The 23,380-nt window shown below is 52.8% G+C and overlaps 1 protein-coding gene across 42 annotated transcripts in view; it reads left to right on the top strand.

Moving 5' to 3' along the window:
* Nucleotides 1-23,380, top strand: part of PTPRU (protein tyrosine phosphatase receptor type U) — a 90,429-nt gene that overhangs the window by 63,739 nt on the left and 3,310 nt on the right. For 10 of the 42 annotated variants that reach the window (XM_077965349.1, XM_077965285.1, XM_015133544.3 and 7 more), the window contains 12 exons: nucleotides 3,659-3,849; nucleotides 4,582-4,657; nucleotides 5,160-5,236; nucleotides 10,570-10,606; nucleotides 11,279-11,367; nucleotides 11,466-11,582; nucleotides 12,368-12,522; nucleotides 15,166-15,301; nucleotides 15,796-15,945; nucleotides 17,554-17,727; nucleotides 20,490-20,630; nucleotides 23,207-23,332. In XM_077965349.1, the coding sequence (XP_077821475.1) occupies nucleotides 3,659-3,849; nucleotides 4,582-4,657; nucleotides 5,160-5,236; nucleotides 10,570-10,606; nucleotides 11,279-11,367; nucleotides 11,466-11,582; nucleotides 12,368-12,522; nucleotides 15,166-15,301; nucleotides 15,796-15,945; nucleotides 17,554-17,727; nucleotides 20,490-20,630; nucleotides 23,207-23,332 (1,469 nt within the window). Of the gene's footprint in view, nucleotides 1-3,658; nucleotides 3,850-4,581; nucleotides 4,658-5,159; nucleotides 5,237-6,930; nucleotides 6,949-10,569; nucleotides 10,607-11,253; nucleotides 11,377-11,465; nucleotides 11,583-12,367; nucleotides 12,523-15,111; nucleotides 15,302-15,795; nucleotides 15,946-17,553; nucleotides 17,728-20,489; nucleotides 20,631-23,206; nucleotides 23,333-23,380 lie in introns of all 42 variants that reach the window. The other 32 variants (XM_077965345.1, XM_077965251.1, XM_015133536.3 and 29 more) reach the window with 7 other exon arrangements.

Here is a 23,380-nt window from a genome sequence, read left to right as displayed (position 1 = left end):
AGCACAAGGGCTTCTCCATCTCGCCAGTTTCTTCTCTGAGTTCTTTGAGCCAACAGAAGTCCCTTTTCTTGAAACTGTTGCACTTGTCTTGTGTGTGTGTTATGGACGCTCCTTGGAATCATCTTTTCAAGTTGCCTTTTAGGTTACAGACCCAAGATCTTACAGCAGAGAAGGACCAAGACTCTTGTCAGCCAGCTTCCCTGGCTTTCTGGCACTCAGGAGCTTCCTTCCTTTCCTGGAAATGACTAGTAATGTCAATAGCTGCCCTTGCAGGTGCGCGCTGTGTGCCAGGCACTGGGCTGCGTGCTTTATATACATTATTATATTTAATATTTACATCATCGTATTGGATTGTAACAATTTTCACCTTCACTTGACATGTGAGAATGGAAGTGTGGAGAGAGTAAGTAACATCCTCACGGTCACATACAGAGCTGGGAATTGATCTGAAGTCTGACTCCAGAGCCCATCTCTCAGAGTCTACATTGCATCGTGTTCCCCTGAGGATGTTTCATGAAACAAACAAGAAAAGCCCTCCGTGGCGAAAGATGTTTATGAAACATCGCTGTTTCCACTCCTCTCTTGAAGATTTAAAATGCACACAAACACGCCAAAAGCCCCGAGAGGTCTTGCAGGGAAGAAACCTGTTTGTTTTTGTTTAAACTAGAATTTCACAGACTCCTTTAAAACACAGAATTCCTCTTCCTCCTCTTGCTCTTCTTTTTAATGGGATACCACTTAATGATCTCACATCCCTACTATTTTCTGAAACACTCTGGCAACCACCATATTAGGCCAGTCTGTTCTCTTTGGACCTCAATTTCCCCATCTGTAAAATTAAGGGTTTGGGCATCCCACCACAATGGCATAACTGGTACTTGATTTGCCATCCAGCTGTAAGCAACCAGAAATCCAGCTAAAATATAGGAATCAGTTGCTTTCAGACATTGAACTATAGACAGCTCAAGACTGTGGTTCCTGAGAGCAGAGAAACAAATGAGGTGAGGCCATCTTCAAACCATGGCACAGGAAGGTGGAACCCAAGCACAATGGGGCAGCCTCACTGACCTGGTTGGAGTTTGGGGAAGTTGGGCTCATCAGGGGGTCTCCTGGTGATCCTGTATTCAGTCTGCCAGTTAGTTGTTGAGTAGGAATTCTAGGCCAGGCCCTGGAGAGGGTTCTTGCAGGGAGGGTCATTTCAGCTGAGAGTTGAAGGATGAGTATGAGTTCATCAGGCAAGAAAAGTAGGGGGAGGAGGGATTTTGGAGGGAGAAGGATAACATATATGGAGTAGGGGCAGGTATCTAAGCCCCACTGACAGTCCCCCACTGGACCCTGCCAGCTTAGACCTGGGCAGAGATTGGCTCGAAAATGGGAGGGCTGGACTTGAATAAGCCCCTTGCAGCCTCACCCAGGGCAGGAGGAGGGACATGAGTACAGTCATGCACCGCATAATGAAGTTTTGATCAACAATGGACTGCATATACCATGGTGGTCCTATAAGATTATAACGGAGTTGAAAAACTCCTATGACTTAGTGACATTGTAGCCGTCATAATGTCGTCGTGCAATGCATTACTCACTGGTTTGTGGTGATGCTGGAATAAACCTACTGCATTGTCAGTTGTAAAAAAGTTTAGCACATATAATTATGTGCAGTACGTAATAGTTAATAATAATGATGACTGTATTACTGGTTTATGCATTTAATATACTATACTTTTAATCATTATTTTAGAGTGTACTTATTTTTTAAAAAGTTAACTGTAAAACAGCCTCTGGCAGGTCCTTCAGGAAGGGTCCCAGAAGAAGGCACCGTTTTCATAGGCGATGACAGCTACATGTGTGTTATTGCCCCTAAAGACCTCCCAGTGGGACAAGATCTGTGGAGGTGGGAGACGGCGATACTGATGATCCTGACCCTGTGCAGGCCTAGGCTAGTGTGTGTGTGTGTGTGTGTGTGTGTCTTAGTTTTTAACAAGAAATTTTAAAAAACCAAAAAAAAATTTTAAATAGAAAAAAGTGTATAGAATAAAGATAGAAAATATTTTTGTGCAGCTGTACTATGTGCATGTGTCATTATAAAAGTCAAAAAATTCAAATTAAAACATTTCAGTAAGCTAAGGTTAATTTATTATTGAAGAAAGAAAACTATTTTTAAATAACTGTATTGTAGCCTAAGCATACAGTGTTTATAAAGCTCATGGTAGTGTACAGGAATATTCTAGGCCTTCATATTCACTTACCAGTCACTCAGTGACTCACCCAGGGCAGCTTCCAGTCTTGCAGCTTCATTCATGGTAAATTGCCTTATACAGGTGTACCATTTATTATTATTATTATTATTATTTTTCTTTTGAGACAGAGTCTTGCAAAAGACTCCGTCACCTGGGCTGGAGTACAGTGGCGCAATCTCGGCTCACTGCAACCTCTGCCTCCAAGGTTCAAGTGATTCTCCTGCCTCAGCCTCCCAGGTAGCTGGGATTACAGGCTCATGCCAACACACCCAGCTAACTTTTTGTATTTTTAGTAGAGACAGGGTTTTACCATGTTGTCCAGGTTGGTCTCGAACTCCTGACCTTGTGATTCTCCTGTCTCGGCCTCCCAAAGTGCTGGGATTACAGGTTTGAGCCACCGCACTCGGCCCATTTATTATGTTTTATAGCATATTTTTACCGTGCATTTTCTGTGTTTAGATACGTAAATACTTACCGTTGTGTTATAATTGCCTACAGTATTCAGTACAGGTTTGTAGCGTAGGAGCAATAGGCTATGCTGTGCAGCCCAGGTCTGTGGAGTAGGCTGTACCATCTGGGTTTGTGTAAATACATTCTGTGGTGTTCTCACAAAGACCAAATCACCTAACAATGCATTTTTCAGAACGTATCCCTGTTGTTAAGCAATGCATGAGTATTAAGTGAGTGAGTGGAAGTGTGTGTCCCAAGGCGGGTGTGGCTGTTTTCTCAGTTCCAGGACCTGATCTCCAAGACCAGAGTGGGACGTCCTTGGGAATGCTGAGCAGAACAGCCGGGGACAGGGTGGTCCTGGGGGCTGCGGGGAGGGTGGTTTCCCAGGGTGTGTGAGGAGCTACGCACCTCTCCACCCACTCCCCCATTGGCTGCGGCCCTGCACGGGCTGACAGTGGAACTGCCTGCGCAGGAGACAGGCTCCTATTCAGGTGCCTCACATTAATCTGCAGAGGGGTTGGCAGTAGCTGCTAATTTCCAATTTGCTTGTCTTTGAATGGGGGTAATTGCTGGGAGTTGCCAGTGTTCCAGGTTGTTCTCTGGAAGAAGGGAGGAACAAGGGGCTGTCTGTCGTGGGCTCTGCGGAGCGCTGCCTTCTGCAGGGAGTGCGGTGAAGGCTCGTGGGGTGGAGTGAGGGGATAATGGAATCATAGCCAGGCAGGGCCACAACGGCCTTCGGAGACCACCTGATCTGACCTGCTCATTCTACAGGTGGAACTGAGATTCGGAGGGAGGGGATGTGCCCAGGATCACACAGGGTGGGCCTGACTAGGTGCTTGGCTCCAGCCAACAACCCAGCCATCCTTGGCATTGGCTGTGCCTCCCTTCCCCCATACCCCCCCCAGTCTCTCCAGGGCCCCCAAGGCTGGGACGTGTGTGTCAAGAACTGCTTTGTCTTTCTCTGACTGCAGGAGACCAGCGCAGCGGTGGAGTCACTGAGGCCAGCAGCCTCCTGGGGGGCTCCCCGAGGCGTCCCTGTGGCCGGAAGGGCTCCCCGTACCACACGGGGCAGCTGCACCCTGCAGTGCGTGTGGCGGACCTTCTGCAGCACATCAACCAGATGAAGACGGCTGAGGGTTACGGCTTCAAGCAGGAGTACGAGGTGCACGCCGGCCCCGGGCCAGCAGGACCCCTGCGGAGGCCTCACCTGGTTCTCACTCTCTGTGGACTCTGACCCTGGCAACCCTCAGCCTAGCCCTGGTTGGACCCCTGCTCTGACAGTTCCCAACTCAACCTTTTTGACCTTGACTCTGACCCTCATCCGAATTTTAGACTGATACGGTTTTTCACTCTCATGCTAACCCTGATTTGAAATCTGACTTTGAATCTCGTCTCCATCTTTATGTGGACTGTGATCGGGATCCTTATTCTGTCCCTAATCTGAACCTGCCCACCGACACTGACCTTGACCTAATCCCAGCCTGACATTGATCCTGAGTGTCATCCTAAGCTCCATTTGAACTCTGGATCTCATCTCACCTTTGTCTGAACTCTGACATCGCCCTTATCCTAATCTAAATCTGACCCCCATCTTTACCTTCTTTCTAGTCCTATTCTCAGCCTGACCCTTATTCCAAAATGTCTTTGAACCCTGACCCTCTTTTCCTCTTTTCTCATTTCCCTTCCCCCCACACGCCTTGGTTTTGACCCTGGTGCCTGGCTTTATGATAAAAGGACCCACAGTGACAATGACTTTATCTCAGGCCCAAGTTCAGCTTGAACCTGGCCCTTATTGTCCCACTCCCATCCTGCCTACATCATCCCCATTGAGGGGAAGGGGCCCTATGAGTGAGGGTCCCTCTCTCCCACTGACCACCACTTCCCCTTCTGGTAGAGCTTCTTTGAAGGCTGGGACGCCACAAAGAAGAAAGACAAGGTCAAGGGCAGCCGGCAGGAGCCAATGCCTGCCTGTGAGTCCTGGGGAAGGGCCTGGGGTCCAGGGCAGTGGGCGGGAGGGCATCAGGAAGGGGAGCACAGCCAGGGTGAGCTGGGGCAGCCTCAGAGATGATAGTAGCATTGGCCACCTTTTATTGAGGGCCTGCCACATGCCACGCCCTGTGCTTGTTTCATTTATTCCCGTCAATTCCCCTGTGAAGCGGGAAATACTATAATCCCCGTTTTACAGATAAGGAAACTGAGGCTTGGGAGATTAAGATTCCTGCTCAAGGTCTCAGAGCTAGTAATTGCCTGAGCAGCATACACTCTTGGGCCTCGTTGACTCCATAGCCCAGACTCTACCCCCTGGTGTGTCCTGCCTCCCATGGTACCCAGAGACTACTGGTAAGCCCTGAGACGCTAGGTTCCCTGGTGGCCCTGCCTGTGCCCTATCCCCCAGCCTCCAGGAATCCCTCCCTGACTGCCTAGCTCTGGGCTCCCCAGTTCAGCCCCTGCCCACCTGCTCTGTGTTTACAGATGATCGGCACCGAGTGAAACTGCACCCGATGCTGGGAGACCCCAATGCTGACTACATTAATGCCAACTACATAGATGTGAGTGCCTTGCCCTGTCATTTCTGCAGACCTGGCCCTGCCCGCTCCAGGCTTACTATCCAGGCAGGGCAGAAACCTGTTGGGATACATGGGGGTTCAAGTGGCTGAGTTTGGAGTGCCCCCATCTCTGCAGTCAGTGCCAGGGTGCTCAGAGGAGGGAGGACGGTGGGCAGCAGATTCTGGAAGGCTTTCCGTAGGCTGGAGTTGGCCTGAGAGATGAGGTGCTTCAGGGAAGCAGAGCAAAGGGAAGAGGCAGACAGCTAGGCCAAGAGGTGAGGAAGGCGGGAGGCATGGAGAATGGGATTCTCTCCGTGCACCGTGAGGCTGAAGAGGTAGGCAGGGGCTGGATTGTGAACACCTAAAATGGCAGGCTCCGGAGTGGGGGCTTTTTCCTAGGGGCACCAGGGAGTTGTTAAAGTGTTTTGACCATAATCAGAGTGGTCCTTTAAGAATAACAACACACGTTTATCCAGCACATACTGGGTGCCAAGCACTGTGCTAAGCACTTTACACCCAAGATCTCCTTTTCTGTAATCCCTCCACCCACCCTCCAAGGCACTTAGCACCATGACCTCACTTTACAGGTGAGGAAACCGGGGCTCAGAGACGCGAAGCAACTTGTCCCGGGTTGCACAGCTAGTGAGTGGTAAAGAAAGGACTCAAATCTCTGCCTGTCTTTGTCTCTTAAAGCCTTTGCTGCCGTGAGGCTGTCCTGCCCCCTGCTGCAGCAGCAGGACTTGGATGGATGGGAGGGAGGGGCCAGAGACAGAGTAGGCAGCCAGGAGGCTTGGGCTTGGGTGTCAAGGAGAGGTGATGAGTCTACTCCCTAGGTGTGGAAGAGGGGTGAGACGGGACAGGGCCCCTAACCCCTACAGCAAACCAAGTTTGGGAGAGCATCATTTAATCACGTATGAAATAAATTTTAAGCACTTCCTTTGTGCCACGCATTGTGCTGGGCACCAGAGATACAGATGTGAACAAGACAGTCACGACCTCTGCTTTCCTTGAACGTATCTGTTCGAATGGGTGAGACAGACATTTCTACAAATCAAAATAACTTCAGATGAGATGAGCAAGCACAGGCCAGGAGAGAGATCACACAGATTGAGTGTTACACAGCAGGCTAGTGGCAGAGCCAGGGCTGGCGTGGCGGGCTTTGTGGAGGAAGCAGGGCTTGAGCTGCCTCTGGGTGGCTGGAGAGGAGAGAGAAGAGTATCCTGGGTGGGGAGCTGCCTAAGCAAAGGCCTGAGGGGCCACGCGGAGCAAGGCACAGGTCTGGGAGCCGAGGTAGTCAGGGCCTCTGGAGGTGGCCTCTCCTCTCCCTCCTCTTCTCCTCCTCCTGGGGCCAGATGTGCCATGCCATGTTTCCCAGAATCCCTTGCTGCCTCCCCCACTCATCCTATCCCTTGGTTGGAGTCAGGGCCAGGCCTGGCCTCGCAGACTTGGGCAGCTTTGGTGACAGTGGGCCTCTCCTTGGTCTTGTCAAGGTCCCAGTTGGCTTCTCTTGGGCCCTGGCAGGGACACACCACTCCCCACTCTGTGGCTCAGCCCGGCCCAGCCTGCCCGTCTCCGCTCTGCCTGCCCTGCTCACATCGCCCATTCTGGCCACTCCTGTGCTCCGTCCACCTCCATCTGCCCCTGGCCTAATATCTGTCTCTTTTGCTTTGTACTGTTCCCTCACTGGAATCATTAAGATTCGGATAAACCGAGAAGTAAGTATCTCTCTCCCCTTCTCCTCCTCCTCCTCTTCCTCCTGTCTGTCTGACTGGCTATATCTCAGACTCTCTCACAGTCTCTGGCTGTCTCTCTCTCTCTCTCTGTCTCTGTCCTTCCTTTCTACTTATGTGCCCAGCACCAACCGTCCATTTCAGCAGCCTGGCCAGGGGCCGCCCAGGGCTGAAGATTCGAGAGTGTTCCTATTGTAAGCAGTTCCCTCCCATCCTCCACTGCCTTGAGCAGGGGCAGCAGTGTTGGGGGTGCTTCCCCTGCCCCATTCTGCACTGGTCACCACTGTCTGTCACCTTCCTTCCCTGGCCCCGCCATTCCCCAGGAGTCCTCCCTAGCTGCACCTTCTACAGGACCCTTTGGAGGGTGCAGGGGAAGCTGCCCTGGAGGGCCCTGTTTCTGCTGCTTGAGGGTCAAGATCTTGGACAGCCCCAGGTCAGCCTCCTAAAACTACTTTCCCTAGTGTTCAAATACCTTCGTGATCAGTTTGCCTGAAACTCAACCCTGACCATTTTCCCCTCAATTTAGCCTTAATTTGAATGTTTTTTGGAGGGAACAGTTTGGATATTCTGTTTTAAAATTATGCATTTTTTTTTTTCTTTTTGAGACGGAGTTTCACTTTTGTTGCCCAGGCTGGAGTGTAGTGGCACGATCTTGGCTCACTGCAACCTTTGCCTCCCCGGTTCAAGTGATTCTCCTGCCTCAGCCTTCCAAGTAATTGGGATTATAGGCATGCACCACCACACCCGGCCAATTTTTGTATTTTTATTACAGATGGCGTTTCACCATGTTAGGCTGGTCTCAAACTCCTGACCTTAGGTGATCCACCTGCCTTGGCCTCCCAAAGTGCTGGGATTACAGGCATGAGCCACCACACCTGGCCCATTTTTTAGCCTTTTAAAATTTAAAAAAAAAACTACCATAATTCATCTAGCTATTCTTTGATTTGATTTCGTTTTTCTTTTTTTTTTGAGACAGATTCTTGCTCTGTCACCCAGGCTGGAGGGCAGGGGTGTGATAATGGCTCACTGCAGCCTTGAACTTGTATGCACAAGCAATCCTCCTACCTCAGCCTACTGAGTAGCTGGGACTACAGGCGTGTGCTGCCATGCCTGGCTAATTTTTTTCATTTTTTTTTTTTTTTTTAAGAGATGGGGTCTTCCCAGCACTTTGGGAGGCCAAGGAAGGCAGATTGCTTGAGTCCAGGAGTTCAAGACCAGCGTGGGCAACATAGTGAGATTGTCTCTACAAAAAATACAAAAATTAGCTGGGTGTGGCGGCTCATGCCTGTAGTCCCAGATACTGGGGAGGCTGAAGTGGGAGGATCGCTTAAGCCCGGGAGGCAGAAGTTGCAGTGAGCCGAGATCATGCCACTGCACTCCAGACTGAGCAACAGAGCCAGTCCCTGACTCAAAAAAAAAAAAAAAAAAAAAAAAGAGAGAGACAGAGAGAGAGAGAGAGAGATGGGGCTTCACTATGTTGCCTAGGCTGGGAGTTTTTAATACATATATACTGTTTTCATAATATTTAATGATTGATATGATTATTTGCTATTTTGTGGGTGCTTTTTCCATATTGTCTCCTTTTTCCTTTAAAAAATATATTTCTTGGCTGGGTGCAGTGGCTCGCACCTGTAATGTCAGTACTTGGGGAGGCTGAGGCAGGAGGATTGCTTGAGCTCAGGAGTTAGACCAGCCTATGTAACATAGTGAGACCCTGTTTCTACAAACAAACCAACAAACAAAAATTAGTTGGATGTAGTGGCCTGTGCCTGTAGTCCCAGCTACTTGGGAGGCTGACGTGGGAGGATTGCTTGAGCACTGGAGTTCGAGACTGCAGTGGAGACAGTGGCATAGAGTGACAGCAGGAGGGAATTGAGCTAGACATGAAGTTCCAGTGCTGTGGGCTGGGAGACGCTGGGAGGCTTTTCATCATTACTCACTTTGACTGTGTTTTGGTCATTTTCATGGGAACAGTGAGCAGGTATCCAACAGAATCTCTGAGTGTTTGTCTTGCTATTATCCTCATATTGCAGAGGAGAACAAAGGCTTAGAGAGGTTGAGAGCCTGGCTACTCAGAGGATGTTTTGAGGCCAGCAATATGGACACCTCCTGGGAACTGGTGATGCAAAATCCTGGGCCCCACCCCAGACCTTTGAATCTGAATCTGCCTTTTAACAAGATCCCCGGGAGATTTATATGCTCAAGAAAGACTGAGAAGCACCTTCTCAGCGCTCAGAGTTACACAGCTACTACTGCATAGCTGTGGCAGGGACCCAGGTCCATTCAGCTCCAAGACTCGGATTCTTCACCCCATAGTCAATCACCTTCTGCCCCAGCAATTCGTGACTTCCATTTGATCCACTTGATGCATTTGTATCTTCAAGGATACTGCTTCAGCTTTAAAATAGTAGTAGTAGTAATAATAATGGCTGTTACTGATTAAGTACTGACTTTGTGCTAGACCCAGTGCCAGGCATTTAACATACTACTTTATTTGCTCATCACAACAGCCCCTCAGAGGTAAATGCTGTAATTGTTCTATTTTATAGACACGAAAATGGAGGCATAGAGAAATGAAGGGGTGTTTGCTCAAAGGCACACAGCTAGTGAGAGGTAGAGCTGGGATTTGAACCTTGGCAGGCTGGCCCCCGGGCTCCTCAGGCCTGGGAAGTTCACGAGACCAGAGTTGTTGCTGGGAGCTGTGTTGGGAGCGTAAACTTGAGGTAGGGGCCTGGGCTAGTTTTCTCCGTGCCAGCCCTGCAGTACTAATTCCCCTTTCCGCATTGCCCGCATTGATGCCCTTGGTATCTGGTGAATTCTTTCGCTTAGAAAGATGAGGCCTTATGGCAGGACCTCATGGGTGGCTGTGGCCCTGGGGTGGCTTGTGGGAGGGCAGGTTTCTCTCCTTAGCTTGGGGGCTCTGGGGATGGAGGATGAAGTAGCTCTTGGCCTCTCTCTTGTGGGAGGTGGTACAGGTAAAGTGCTTAGCACAGTACGTGACCATAACAGGGTCATTATTATTGATCTTAAAGATTTTAACATTTTATCTAAGGGCCGTGAGTAATGCCTGTGCCCATATACTTCCATCCTGAAGCCCTCATCTAGGCCCACCATGCTCTGAGTGACTGAGGAGTAGCGGGGAGGGGTACTGTCCATGCTGGTTATCCCGAGGGGGGCTAGGATAACTGACAAACTCTGGTTACCCCACATTTGGGATCTGGGTTGTTTAGAGCTTCTGGAACCCTGGGAACAGGCAGGGCCATTGGGGACTCTGTCTCCCAACGACAGCCTGGCGGAAAGCAGATGCCTCTCTCCACTTTATGGGCAGGGGGTCCCTCTAGGCACATAAAGGAGTCACGTCCTCTCTGGGGTTGCACAGCCCAGGTTGGATTAAGTCCACAACTCTGGTGTCCCAGCTGCATTTCTCCACTTCCTCAGGGACTAGCGGGGATGCAAAGTCACCCTGGGTAGGAGGTCCTAGGGACACGAGGGCACAGTTCCCTGGTGGGGTAGGGGTTCTGCCGCTGGGAGGGGAGGGCAGAGGGGGTGTGAGGGAGTGAGGGGCTGCTCCCTGGGGTCTAACCGCTCCCTCTCCTCCTGTTCCAGGGTTACCACAGGTCAAACCACTTCATAGCCACTCAAGGTACCTGGCACCTCTGCCTACATGCACCTTCCTGTGTGCCTCCTGGCATGCTGGAATGCCCTCAGCTTGCCTTTCTGCCTCCCCTGCTGATCCACTTGGATTCCTGAATGTCCCCCAACCCTCGCCACATTCTGGCTCCCTGCTTGTTCATCTGCTCCCTATTCTGCTGGGTCTCTTGGAATCTGGCCGACTGCCTTTGTCCCCTCTTTGTGTTTGTGTCTCCCTGATGTGCTTGGTCCATCTGCGGTTGCTGGTCCACCTGCCTGTCTCCAAAGTGGTGTTTGCGAAAGGGCTAGCCGGGCTCAGGTCTCATGGGTGTGGGTTGGGCCTCTCGGTCTGGTGGCTGCCTGGGTTCTTCTGTTTGCATCTCTTTCCGCGACTCTCCATCTCTCTGTCCCTCCTGGACACTCATGCCATTGCCAAACCATCTGGCCCTCCTCCAGGGTCCCATTCAGGATGAGCGGGCTCTTTAGCCAGGCCCTCTCCTGATGCAATGCAGCCTCAGGGCCCTACAGGCAGGCGTCAGCTGCAAGCTGGGTGTTGTGGGCAGCATGAAGCCCCTGTTGGGGCTCAGGAGGCCTCCTGGCCTAGGGCGTGGTGCTGGATGGTGCTGGGTGTGCTGACCTGGGGTGGAGACCTTGTCTCAGGGACAAGCATCCTCTGCATCCCCAGGGCCGAAGCCTGAGATGGTCTATGACTTCTGGCGCATGGTGTGGCAGGAGCACTGTTCCAGCATCGTCATGATCACCAAGCTGGTCGAGGTGGGCAGGGTAAGCCGGGCTGTGGGGCGAGCTGGGGCGCATGGCAGGCCAAGCGGGCAGCAACGAGCCCACTGAGTCCCGTCCTGTGGGGCCTTCAGGTGAAATGCTCACGGTATTGGCCAGAGGACTCAGACACCTACGGGGACATCAAGATCACGCTGGTGAAGACGGAGACCCTGGCTGAGTATGTCGTGCGCACTTTTGCCCTGGAGCGGGTGAGTCTCCCCGCCGCCTGTTCCCTGCAGAGGGTGCCTGAGCAGGGATCAGAGCCCACTCCCACTTCCCCCAACTCTGGGAGCAGGAGGGTGAGGAGCACACTGCTGCCCATCCCAGCAAGGAAGCTACTTGGTCACTGTTTGCTGGGAGCACTCTGGAAGGGCAGGAAGGTAACTGCCTTTGTTGGTGCCCGTAAGAGGAAGCCGAGACAATGAAGGGGATGACAGTATCTGCCAGGTGCTGGCTCCTACTCTGTGCTGAGCCTGTTACACATATTGTTTCAGTCCTGGAAAGCTCCATGGGATTAGCCCAGATACAGAAAGTGAGGCTCAGAGGGCTTATGCCAGGCAGGAGAGGCCACATAGTCAGTGACTGGCTGGCGAGTCCTGTCCACGATCCCATTTGATCTGCTCTGTAAAGTCCTCAGAGGAAAGGTAGTTTTTTTCCTTTAAATTAAGACCCTGGGAGTCAAAATGATCTATGTTTACACAGCAACCTAGTGACAGAGGTGAGTATTTCACAACCCAGGTTTAGGCATCAGGCAGACCATTGTCCAAATCCTGCATGTTGTCGGTTTCTCTAACCTTGGGAAAGTGGCTTCTCCTCTTTGAGCCTTAGTTTTCTTGTTTGTACGATGGGACATTAATATCTACTTCATCAATAAATTGATCATTGGGATTAGTTGAGATTATACAATGAGACGCTCACCACAGTGCCTGGCACACAGCAGGTGTCTAATAGATGCTGCCAGGGACTCTGACTGTTATTCCCATTGTCTCCCCAGAGAGGCTACTCTGCCCGGCACGAGGTCCGCCAGTTCCACTTCACAGCGTGGCCAGAGCATGGCGTCCCCTACCACGCCACGGGGCTGCTGGCTTTCATCCGGCGCGTGAAGGCCTCCACCCCACCTGATGCCGGGCCCATTGTCATCCACTGCAGGTGGGGCACTGGGAATCCCAAGGAGAAAAGGGGCCATTCTCCCTGGGAAGTTGGGCTTGGGGTTGGGTTAGTTTAGGATCCATAGTGGAGACCAGGCCTGGGTTCTCCTGCTTAGAGATAAAGTGCAGGAGGGAGCAACCCCCAAAGGCCCTGTCCCCTTTGAGCTGTGGCTCTGAAGTTGGCACCTTCATGTGCTCCCCAAGACCTGTGAAGACCTGTGAAGCCCCTTGACCCAGTTGCTGAGGAGGCACTGGAGATAGGGAAGGGCCTAGGGGCTAGTGAGACACCACACGATTGAGTTCTGCCTGCTTTCAGTAAGCAGCTTTTCGTTGTACACCTGCTGCGTGCTAGGCCTGGCCTGGGGGTGGGAAGGACTTCAGTTCTTTCCGCCAAACCCAGTGGGCCTTGCCCACCCACTGGCCGTCACACCTTCTGCAGACCCTGACTGGCTCCCGTGACCCCAGCTGCCCCTCCTCTCTCTGCTTCCTCCCTGGCTCCACATCTTTCTCTTGCTTCTTAAACGGGGACTCAGCACGCTGTCCTGGTCTGCCCTCTGTCTCCTCCTGGAGAGCCTAACCCCCAACCTTTGTGGCTTTGTCCACGGCCTCTGGGTCTCATTGTGGTTCCTCTACTGTGTTCTTATCAGCTCCCCAAATGCCGCATGGTAGAGTCGTCGTCCCTGCCCTGACACCTAAACCAGCTTCTCTTTGATTTCTTTAGGCCTCTTTAAGATGCCATCTTTTCAAAACAAAACTTTATTGATATATAATACACTTAAAGCAAAGTGCAGAAATATGTTTAAAAATATGAATTTTCATAAACTGGGCACACCTGTGAAATAACCAGCTCTACTCAGATTAAGAAACAGAATATTGGCTGGGCACAGGGGCTCATGCCTATAATCTCAGCACTTTGGGAAGCCAAGGTGGGAGGATCATTTGAGGCCAAAAGTTCGAGACCAGCCTGGGCAACATAATGAGACCTCATTGCTACAAAAATAAAAAAAATTAGTGGGGCGCGGTGGCACAAGCCTGTAGTCCCAGCTACCTGTGAGGCTGAGGCGGGAGGTTTGAGTATGGGAGTTCCAGGTTACAGTAAACTGTAATTGCACCACTGTACTCCAGCCTGGGCAACAGAGCGAGACTCTGCCTCTAAAAAAATTTTTTTTTAAAGTAAGGAAAGGAACAGAACATGAACAGTTCCCAGAAGCCCCCTTGAGCCCGTTTCTGGCCTGAATTCCCCCATCCCCAGTCCCAGAGAAATCACTGTTCTGACTTCTACAGCACAGTTAGTTTCTCATGTTTTTGGACTTGTCATAAATGGAATCATACATCAGGTACTGTTTGCTGTTTGTCTTCTTTCCCTCAGTCTTAGGTTTGTGAGGTTCGTCCACAGTGGATCATCTTCCATCGAGTGAATAAATGACAGTGTGTTTGTCCATTCTGCCATGATAGGCATTTGGGTTGTTTCCCATCTTGAGCTATTATGAGTAGTGCTGCTAAGGACATTCGATCGTATGTCTTTTGGCCAAGAAATGTATTTCTTTCTGTGTGGTATGCATGTAGGAGTAGAACTGTTATCTGTGTGAATGTTCAGCTTTAGGAGATATTGCTGAGCAGTTTTCCAAGGGGGTTGTGCTAAGTTAAGCCCCACCAGGGATATACAGGATATTCAGTTGCTGTATGTCCTTGCCAGCACGTGGATGCCACCATTTTGAAACCTGAAATCTTGCTGTCATCTTTGTCCACTCTCCTTCCCCTTCAACTCTGCGCAACCTTGTGTGAGGACAAGGATCTCGATGTGCCCTCAGTCAAATTAGGGAGATAGCCATGTAAACAATGACTTTGTAGCAGGAAGAGTGTTTTATTGAATTAATTAATTATTTTTTTTGAGACAGGATCTTGTTCTGTGATCCAGGCTGGAGTGCAGTGATGTAGTCTCGGCTCACTGCAACCTCCACCTCCTGGGTTCAAGCGATTCTTCTGCCTCAGCCTCCTGAGTAGCTGGGATTATAGGCACATACCACCACACCCGACTAATATTTGTATTTTTTGGTAGAGACAGGATTTCACTATGTTGGCCAGGCTGGTCTCAAACTCCTGACCTCAAGCGATCCATCCACCTCAGCCTCCCAGAGCGCTGGGGTTAGCCACCGTGCGTGGCCATGAAGAGTGTTTTAATAAAAACCTGCCCACATTGCTTTGGGACCTCAAAAGAATGACATCATCCTGGAAGGGTCAGGGATGCTCCAGCTATGTGAATGGGTATGAGTGTGTGGGCTTTTAGAGGATGTGTAGGAGATTTGGTGGTTTTCAGGAGGAAAGAACATTCTTGAATTAGCTCCGAGGGTCTCCTCTCCTAATCTAAGTTGCTAGGTTGAGCCAGTGTCACCTTTGCATTCTCCCCACCCTCTCTCCTCTCCTTCCCCAAGGCCCATCCCATCTCTGTCCTCTAGCACATTTCACCAGCGCTCTTCCATCCGGCAGCCTGCGCCCTGGCTCCTTACTTGGGGAGGGGCAATCATCTCTGTGTCCCTGTCCTCTGTATGGTGTAGACATGGCCAGTGCCCTCCTCTCTTCTTCTCCTTAGTCCCGGGCTTCCTCCCCAAAGCTCTGACGTGGCCTGGGGCTGCTCTCTCTCCAGCGCGGGCACCGGCCGCACAGGCTGCTACATCGTCCTGGATGTGATGCTGGACATGGCAGAGTGTGAGGGCGTCGTGGACATTTACAACTGTGTGAAGACTCTCTGCTCCCGCCGCGTCAACATGATCCAGACTGAGGTGCGGGGACCTGGCCCTGTCCCCACCCTTATTTCTAGGACTGGAGTTTCTCGTGAAGGAGCCTGGAGCCGGCGGGGCATGCCCAAAGGGTGTCCTGAGGCTCTTCCCTTCCCTCAGCTCATCCCTGACCTTGAGCCGCCAACCGCATAGGGTCGTCCTGGACTGCTCCCCTGTGTTCTGTTGGGTGGGGTCAGACAACGGGTCCTGTAGTTGACATACCTGGGATTGCATCCTCACTGGATGTGTGATCATGGGCTGTCCCCCACCTCTCAGAGCACCTCATGGGGTTGTTATAGGGGATAGGGATGAAATAGGAGATAAAGGGGCATGTCCATGGAGGTTGTTTCAGGTAGGCTTGGTCCAGCCTGTGGTAACACATGGTTGGCCTCTACCTCAGAGCACCCTGCCTCAACCTTGAGCTTGCTGAAGCCCCATCACCACAGATCTCCAGCTTCTAGTCCCCTCCTCGGCCTCATTCTCGTCTCCTGTTCCAGGAGCAGTACATCTTCATTCATGATGCAATCTTGGAGGCCTGCCTGTGTGGGGAGACCACCATCCCTGTCAGTGAGTTCAAGGCCACCTACAAGGAGATGATCCGCATTGATCCTCAGAGTAATTCCTCCCAGCTGCGGGAAGAGTTCCAGGTGGGGGACGAGTGCACGTGTATAGGGTGTGTGTGTGTGTGTGTGTGTGTGTGTGTGTGTGTGTGTGTGTTGGGGCGTCCTTAGTATTGCAGGAGTCATTGAAGGCCAAGAAGCAGGGACCAGCCTGAGGCCACAGCTGGAGGGACAGAGCTGAGCTACTAGGAAGGACTTTGGGACAGTGGAAGAGGGAGTGCATCAAAGCAGTTAAGAGCCCAGGCTTTGAAGTCAGATAAACCCAGGTTCAAATCCTGGCTTACCTAGTTAAGAGCTGTGAGAATCCTTGAACAAGTCCCTTTACCTCTCTGAGCCTCAGTTTTGTTACCCAGAGAAGAAAAGTGTGAATATGTCCCTTGGAGTGTTTGTATTCATTGGGATTCTTTTGGTTGTGAGTGATAAAAATCCAGCTTTTGTAACTGAAAAGCCTGAGGATTGTGCAGCTTCAGTTGTGGCTGGATCCAGGGGCTCAGATGATGATGCCAACATGTGGTTTCTCTCTGCCTTGGTTCTGCTCTCCTGTTTTGGCTTCATTCTCAGACCTGCACCTGGCCCCCAGCAGTGCTGGGCTCCTGTCATCTCTGTTGTCCAGTGACTTTGGAAAAAGGCACTTGCTCCCAGCATCCCCCCAAAAGTCCTAGATCAGACTCTCATGTTCCCACCCTGGACCAGTCACAGGTCAGAGAGATGGAGGTCGCTGATTGCCCCTGGCTCTGGTCACGTACCCAAGGCCTGGCTCTTGGGGCAGGACCAGGCTCACCATATCACATGGCTGAGATGGGAAAAGCCTGGTTCTCCAGAGAAGCCTGAGAGTGATCATTGGGTGGGCAGAGACCTCAGTAGTCCTCTCCACTCCAGGGTTCCTGCAGTGGCTCAGCAGGATGGCACGTGCTGGGGACCTGGCACTTCTCACAGGAGGTGCAGGATTCCAGGAGGAGGGTGTCAGGCTTTGGGGATCATGATAGGCTGCATTCCCTGTGAGGGATCTCCAAGAACAAGAGAAAGAAACAGAGCCCCTGGGTCTGGCTGTGTGAGGCGTGACGGCACGGGGGTGGAGGAGATGCTCCAGAGATCCGGGTGTGATTCAGTGCCCGGTGCTTAGGACTTCATTCTGTTCAGACAGGGCCGTGACCAAGGAAGGTGACCCCCTCTCCAAGTGCCTGGAGTCTGCTTTGTGGAGGGCATGGGGTTTCAGGGGTTGCTTCAGTGAAGGCACTGATGAGCTAGTAGAGATCCTCACTGTGCCCGTCTGTGTGTGCCGAGCCCAGCCCAGTGCTTGTCATGATCTCACTTTGGCCTCCCAACAGCCCTATGAAGTAGGCATATTACTTCCCTATTTCACAGTCGAGGAAACTGAGGTAGAGAGATGCAGTAGCTTGTCTGAGGTTATGTGGATGGCAAGGAGGTAGACTGTGGGCTCTAGAACTCTGTCCAGGCCCTACAGTGGCCTAGAGACCGGGAGTCTGGGTCCCTGCCCTGTACCCTTCTCTCTGGACCTCAGTTTCTCCATCCATAAAATGCAGTTAGTAACTCAGTCCAGCCTCCTTCATGGGATGTGAGGAGGCCCAGCAAGCTCTGGACATAACTCTCTGTCCCCACCCCCGCTCCCTGTAGACGCTGAACTCGGTCACCCCGCCGCTGGACGTGGAGGAGTGCAGCATCGCCCTGTTGCCCCGAAACCGCGACAAGAACCGCAGCATGGACGTCCTGCCACCCGACCGCTGCCTGCCCTTCCTCATCTCCACTGATGGGGACCCCAACAACTACATTAATGCGGCTCTGACTGATGTGAGAGCTCAGGGTGGAGTGGGCTCTGGGGCTCCCCCTCCCGGCAGCATCAGGGAAGGTCCACGAGCCAAGGGAACAGAGCTGAAGGCTCTGGTTGGGGGAACCCCTGCCCATTCTGGGGAACAGGATCGTGCGTGACCCTCCTACCCCTAGGGATCTTCCATTCAGGGTATTCAAGCCAGTGTCCCCCACACTCTGCCTGAGTGGGGTCTGTTTGTGGAGTTCAGGCAGGGCTGTCTCCAGGATCAGGCCCAGCAGAGCCTGGGGTAGGATGAGTGATTCAGGGGGCTTTGGCTGGGGAGACCTCGAGGGTTTGGGGGTGGAACTTGAGACCTGATGTCTGGAGCCAGGGGAGCTTGTCCTGGGGAGAATGAGCTGGAGTCTGCTCCAGGACCAGGCCTGGGACAGTGATCTCTGGCCCCATTCTTCTCTGGGTGGGCGTGGGCCCTCTGAGGGCTCAGGAGCCGTTTAGAAGTCTCTTTCCCTGCTCCCAGCTCAGAGGCTCCGCTTCCTTTACTGAGGGTTGCAAGCAGCGCAGGAGATGGGTGCTGGCATTTTAGGCCCCTGATAAATGGCTCCAAGATGCTGCTGTCTGAGGCAGGAAGGGTCTAGGATTATTATCCCTATTCCTCTGTGACACTGGAACCAGTTCATACATAGACACAGGAGACACACGGGTGGAGATCAAATGTTATAGATAAAACTGGAGATGGAGTTTGAGATGTGTGACCAATGGGTGGGCCGCTCCTTCGCCTCTCCCCAATATAGCTGTGTAACCGCAGGCCACCCCTCCCTGTCAGGGACTGGCCGTTACTGGCAGGGAGCAGGAGCAGTTGACTGCATGCTTTCCGAGGGTAGGCTGGCCTGGAAAAAGAGGGAGTGGAGCCAAGCAGCCTCGCTTATGGGAGGAGTGAGTGAAGGGTGGGGTCAGGGCCAGGTGTGTCACCGCTGCGTCTCTCCACACAGAAATGAGGGATGCCGACAGGGAAGGTTCTCCCACAGCGGGTAAGAGGGAGATGGACTTTTTATGGCCTGATGCCTGGCCAGGAACCCCTTGGCAGGACAGTGCAGGGGACAACGGGGTTTCTTTAAAGAGGGTGACCTCCCACGGGGCTTCTGGGCATCAGCTGAAGGAGAGGGGAAGAGCAGCTCTAGCCGCTGATGAGAGAGATGTGAGGGGCCCATCGGTCACTGTCACTCAGCTTGGTGGATGGAATGTGTGCTCACATGCTCGCCTGGGGACATCCCGCCTGCTGAGGGGTCAGGGGTCCTGGAGGAGTGGCATGTAGTGCTGGGAAGATCTTCGAACTAAACTTAGAAAGCTGTACCTTCATGCCCAGCCCCCTCCTTGACCTTAGGGTGCCCATCTGCACACTGGGGGCCTGGAAGGGAGACTGTCTGAGGGTCCTGAGCTGGGGCTCCCTGGCCCTGATGGGTGGGTTATCACATGGAGAAGTTCTGGGACAGCCCTGTCCCATCCTGAGGTCCTTGATGCCTCTGATGTCTGACCCCAGCCATGCGGGTCCTATTGGCTCAGGAGCCAGGAGGCCCCATTTCTCAGACAGGCCCTGAACTCGTCAGTGAGGGGCCAGCTGGAGTCTTTTTGTGGTGGTCAAGTCTGCAAGGAGCCCCGTTGGGCACCCAGGCCTGAGTTTTGGAGTCTGGCTGGGCCTGGCCTTGAGGAGTTGTTAATCAGGAGCCTTCAGAGAGTCCTGGAGAGGGACCACTGGGGGACCAGGGGGGCTCCTTGTTTCTCTGTACTGCAACTTGCAGGATTACAAAGGGCAGATCAAGATTTGGTCAGGGCCCAAGTCAGGGTCAAGGCCAGAAGAAGCCAGACAAAGACCAGGGTCATGGGAGCCTGTGCCAGCCCCTAGGTCAGGAGGAAGACCGGGGGTGAGAAGAGCTCAGGAAAGAGAGGGGGACATGGCACAGGGTGGGGCAGGGCAGGTCACCAGGGGAGCCTGGGAGCCAGATCTCTGATGGGAGAAGGCCGGGTGCCAGCTCCCCTGGCAGGACGAGGGAGCAGTGAGCAGCGTCAGGGCCTGTCACTGCCTGGGGAGCCTGGGGTCCCAGACCCTTCACTGATGGAGTTGGGAGGGACCTAGAGATTTATTTATTCAAAATATTTACTCCTCCAGGGCTCTGGGTGGAGACCACACCCTCGAAGCTCTGCTCTCCTGAACCTTGCTTTTAGGAGATGGAGTGGGATAGTCAGGAAATAAATATACAATGAAATGTCATCAACTGGAAATTTCTACAAAAACAGCCAGGCAGAGTGTTTAATGTGGATTTGGGGTGTTGGCGGGGGGCTATTTTTGATGAGGTGGTGGGGGGGGGCTTCTCTGAGGAGGTGATAAGCAAAGACCAGAAAGAAGTGAGGGAGAGAACCATATAGACATTTGGGAAATTTGGCCTAGGCAGCCAAAATAGCAGATGCCGAAGTGCAGAGGGAGGGAGTAAGCTTGGCCAGCCTCTGCCGTGAGCTCAGCCTCATGCCCAAGCTCCCCTCACCATACCTTTGGAAACTTTTGCTGTTTAGTTCTGGGGGTCCTGGGCCCACCCTGTCAACCCAGGGCCTCCGTGTGCCGACCAACATCAGAAATGGCCCACTGGAGGCAGCCTGGTCCTGTGGGGCACAACCGCCCAACTCAGGGTGGGCAGTGCGGGAAGACAGTCTGGGGCAGAGGTTCAGCCCAGGCCAGGGGCCGGGAACAGGGCCCCGCTGAGTCCCGGTTTCCCTGGTCCCGGTTTCCCTGCAGAGCTACACACGGAGCGCGGCCTTCATCGTGACCCTGCACCCGCTGCAGAGCACCACTCCTGACTTCTGGCGACTGGTTTACGACTACGGGTGCACCTCCATCGTCATGCTCAACCAGCTGAACCAGTCCAACTCCGCCTGGGTGAGGCCTCCACTGGCCAGGCCGATGGGCCACCTGCTGCCCAGGTCCTCTGTGTATTCAGCGGCATGGTCCCCAAAGCCAAGAGTTGGGTCCCAGTTCTGCCATCTATTTATTGTGTGACGAGTCATATACCTTCTTAGAGCCTCAGTTTCCTCATCTGTAAAACAAGGGTGTTAGATGGGAGACCACTAGTTGCTCTTTTTCTTTTCTTTTTTTGAGACAAGGTCTCACTCTTTTGCCCGGGCTGGAGTGCAGTAGCGGGATCATAGCTCACTGCGTTGTACAGCCTCAACCTCCTGGGCCCAAGCCACCCTTCCACCTCAGCCTGTGGAGTAGCTGGGACTACAGGCTGCATCACCACAGCTGGCTGATTTTTTTTTTTTTTTTTTTTTTTTTTAAATAGAACCACAGTCTCACTATGTCGCCTGGGCTGGTCTTGAACACCTGGCCTCAAGTGATCCTCCCACCTTGGCTTCCCAAAGTACTGGGATTACAGGCATGAGCCATTGCATCTGTCCACAGTTGCTCTTTATTGGCCCCCTGCTAAGCCAGGGACTGCTTTGCACTCATGGTCTTATTTAGAATCTATAATGACCTTGGAGGGAAGGCTTCAGTGAGAAAATTAAGACCCAAAGACGTACAGTGCTTTCTCCATGGTCACATGGCTGGGGAGGGGCAGAGCTGCGCTCCCCGGCCTCGGCTGCCTCATTCCAGAGCTTCTGCTCTTTTAGTCACTCCACTAAAGCGCCCTTCACGGGGGCCTCCGAGGTAGAGTACAACTCAAGCCTCCTACTTTCTGACTGTTTGATCTAGGGTAAGTTGATGGACCTCTTTGAGTTTCACTTTCCTTCTCTGTAAAATGGGGGCCATCATAGGACCTGTTCTTAAGGGGTTACTGTGAGGACCAGGTCAGGTGTGCATAGGATGCATGGCACTGCTGTGTCTGGTGCACAGTAGGCATGTGGTACGTGTAGGCAGTAGGCAGGGACAAAGATGATGAGTGTGACAGTTGCATTTGAGATTGGCCCAGACACTGGTTCAGTGACCTCAGCCTGGGGGCAGCCCCACTGACTCCCCCATTTCCCTTTGGAGCTCCCAAGAAGTACAGATACCCAGCCTTCCAGCCCTGCCTGACCATGTGCTGTAGGTCTCTGGACCCCTTCCCACTCCGGCTTTCTGCTGGGCTCGGGGCTAGGAAGATTTGCTGTAAAATGAGTACAACAGCTTCTTAATGGCCTCCTGGAGAATATTTCATTAACTGGGCTCTTTATGCATCAGGCACTTTGTGAAAATGACCCAGGACTAGAGGGTAATGGGCCTCAGCCCTGGGTGTAGCAGGAACCATCCTTGCTCGGGTAGAGGGGAGAGGCCCAGAGGGAGGCTCACACAGACATCATTCACTGGGCACTGATTTGCTCATCTGTTCAACCAACTTTGCCCATGAACTGCTCCCTGCAGTGGGCAGGGAGGAGACAGAGGCAGAAGAGACACAGCCCCTCCCAGATCTCCTGGTCCAGGAGGAAACAGGTAGAAAAACTGATAGTGACAGCACAGAGGGAAAAGGGCTTTCAAAGAGCTGGCACAGGGACAGAGAAACCCAGGGGACCATGTATCAGCGACAGCTTCCTGGAGGAGGTAGTGTCTGACCGGAGATATGTGGGAAGGGCAGAGTTGAGTAGCTGAGGAGGTGGAGGAAGAGTGACCCGTGGAGAGGGAGCAGCCTGTGCAGAGTTCTGAATGCACCGCGTTGCCGGGACCTGAGGCAAAACGGGGAAGGTGGTGTTCTCCTGTCATGGGCTGTGGTCAGAGGGGACTGATGAGCATGGTGTCTTTTTGGAAGAGGTTGGGAGGCATTTTACAGATGGAGAAACTGGGGCCAAGAGAAAGGAAGAGCCTTTCATGGGCTTCAGGCAGAGCTAAGACTAGAAACTGAGGCTCAGGATACTTAGCCTGGAGGATGTGTGCGCGCGTGTGTGTGTGCACGTGTGTGTGTATATGTACGTGTGTGTGTGTATGAGGTCGGAGGGCTGTACCTCCTCTGTCCCTCCACAGTCGAGTCTGGGAGGGGGTTGTATGTAGGACCCTGACTCCATGGAGGGGTCCTGGGGCAGAAGTGGGAGTACCGGACTGTGTTGCAGCATCAGGGACACCCCACCTCTGGGAGCTGGTGCTGAAGGGCAGAGGCAGTGAGAGAGAAGGCTGGGGGAGGTTCTGGGGTGGGTGGGAGTGATCCAGGCCTATTCCTGGAAGCAGGCAGCCTCATGTAGGAGCGTGTGAACCGGTTAAGGTGTAGCTTTCTAGCTGCACAGCAGTAGGCATCAGTGCACTGTTTGTGAAGGGTTCGTCTTGGCTGATCTGAACGTGTCAGTGCAGAACGTATTGGGACAGGTGGGCCTTGCAGCCTGTGGGTGATTGGTGGTGACTGGAGGGCCGCTGAAGGTGAGTCTGGAGTGAGTGGGTGGGCCAGGGTGCGTGGGAGCTACAGGGCAAATGTGGAGCCCTGGGAGTGGGCATGGCTATGGGGTGAGCCCCGGCCAGGCTCTACTCAGCTCTCCCCTCTCCGTGCCCATGCCCAGCCCTGCCTGCAGTACTGGCCAGAGCCAGGTCGGCAGCAGTATGGCCTCATGGAGGTGGAGTTTATGTCGGGCACAGCAGATGAAGACTTAGTGGCCCGAGTCTTCCGGGTGCAGAACATCTCTCGGGTGAGTGGTCTGAGGAGCCCCAGGGAAAGACCCTGGGTGGCGGCTGGG

The sequence above is a fragment of the Macaca mulatta genome, chromosome 1 (genome assembly GCF_049350105.2).
Source record: "Macaca mulatta isolate MMU2019108-1 chromosome 1, T2T-MMU8v2.0, whole genome shotgun sequence".
Lineage (NCBI taxonomy): Eukaryota > Metazoa > Chordata > Mammalia > Primates > Cercopithecidae > Macaca > Macaca mulatta.
Note: the sequence above shows the minus strand (reverse complement) of the source record. Positions and strands in the feature narration are given on the sequence as shown.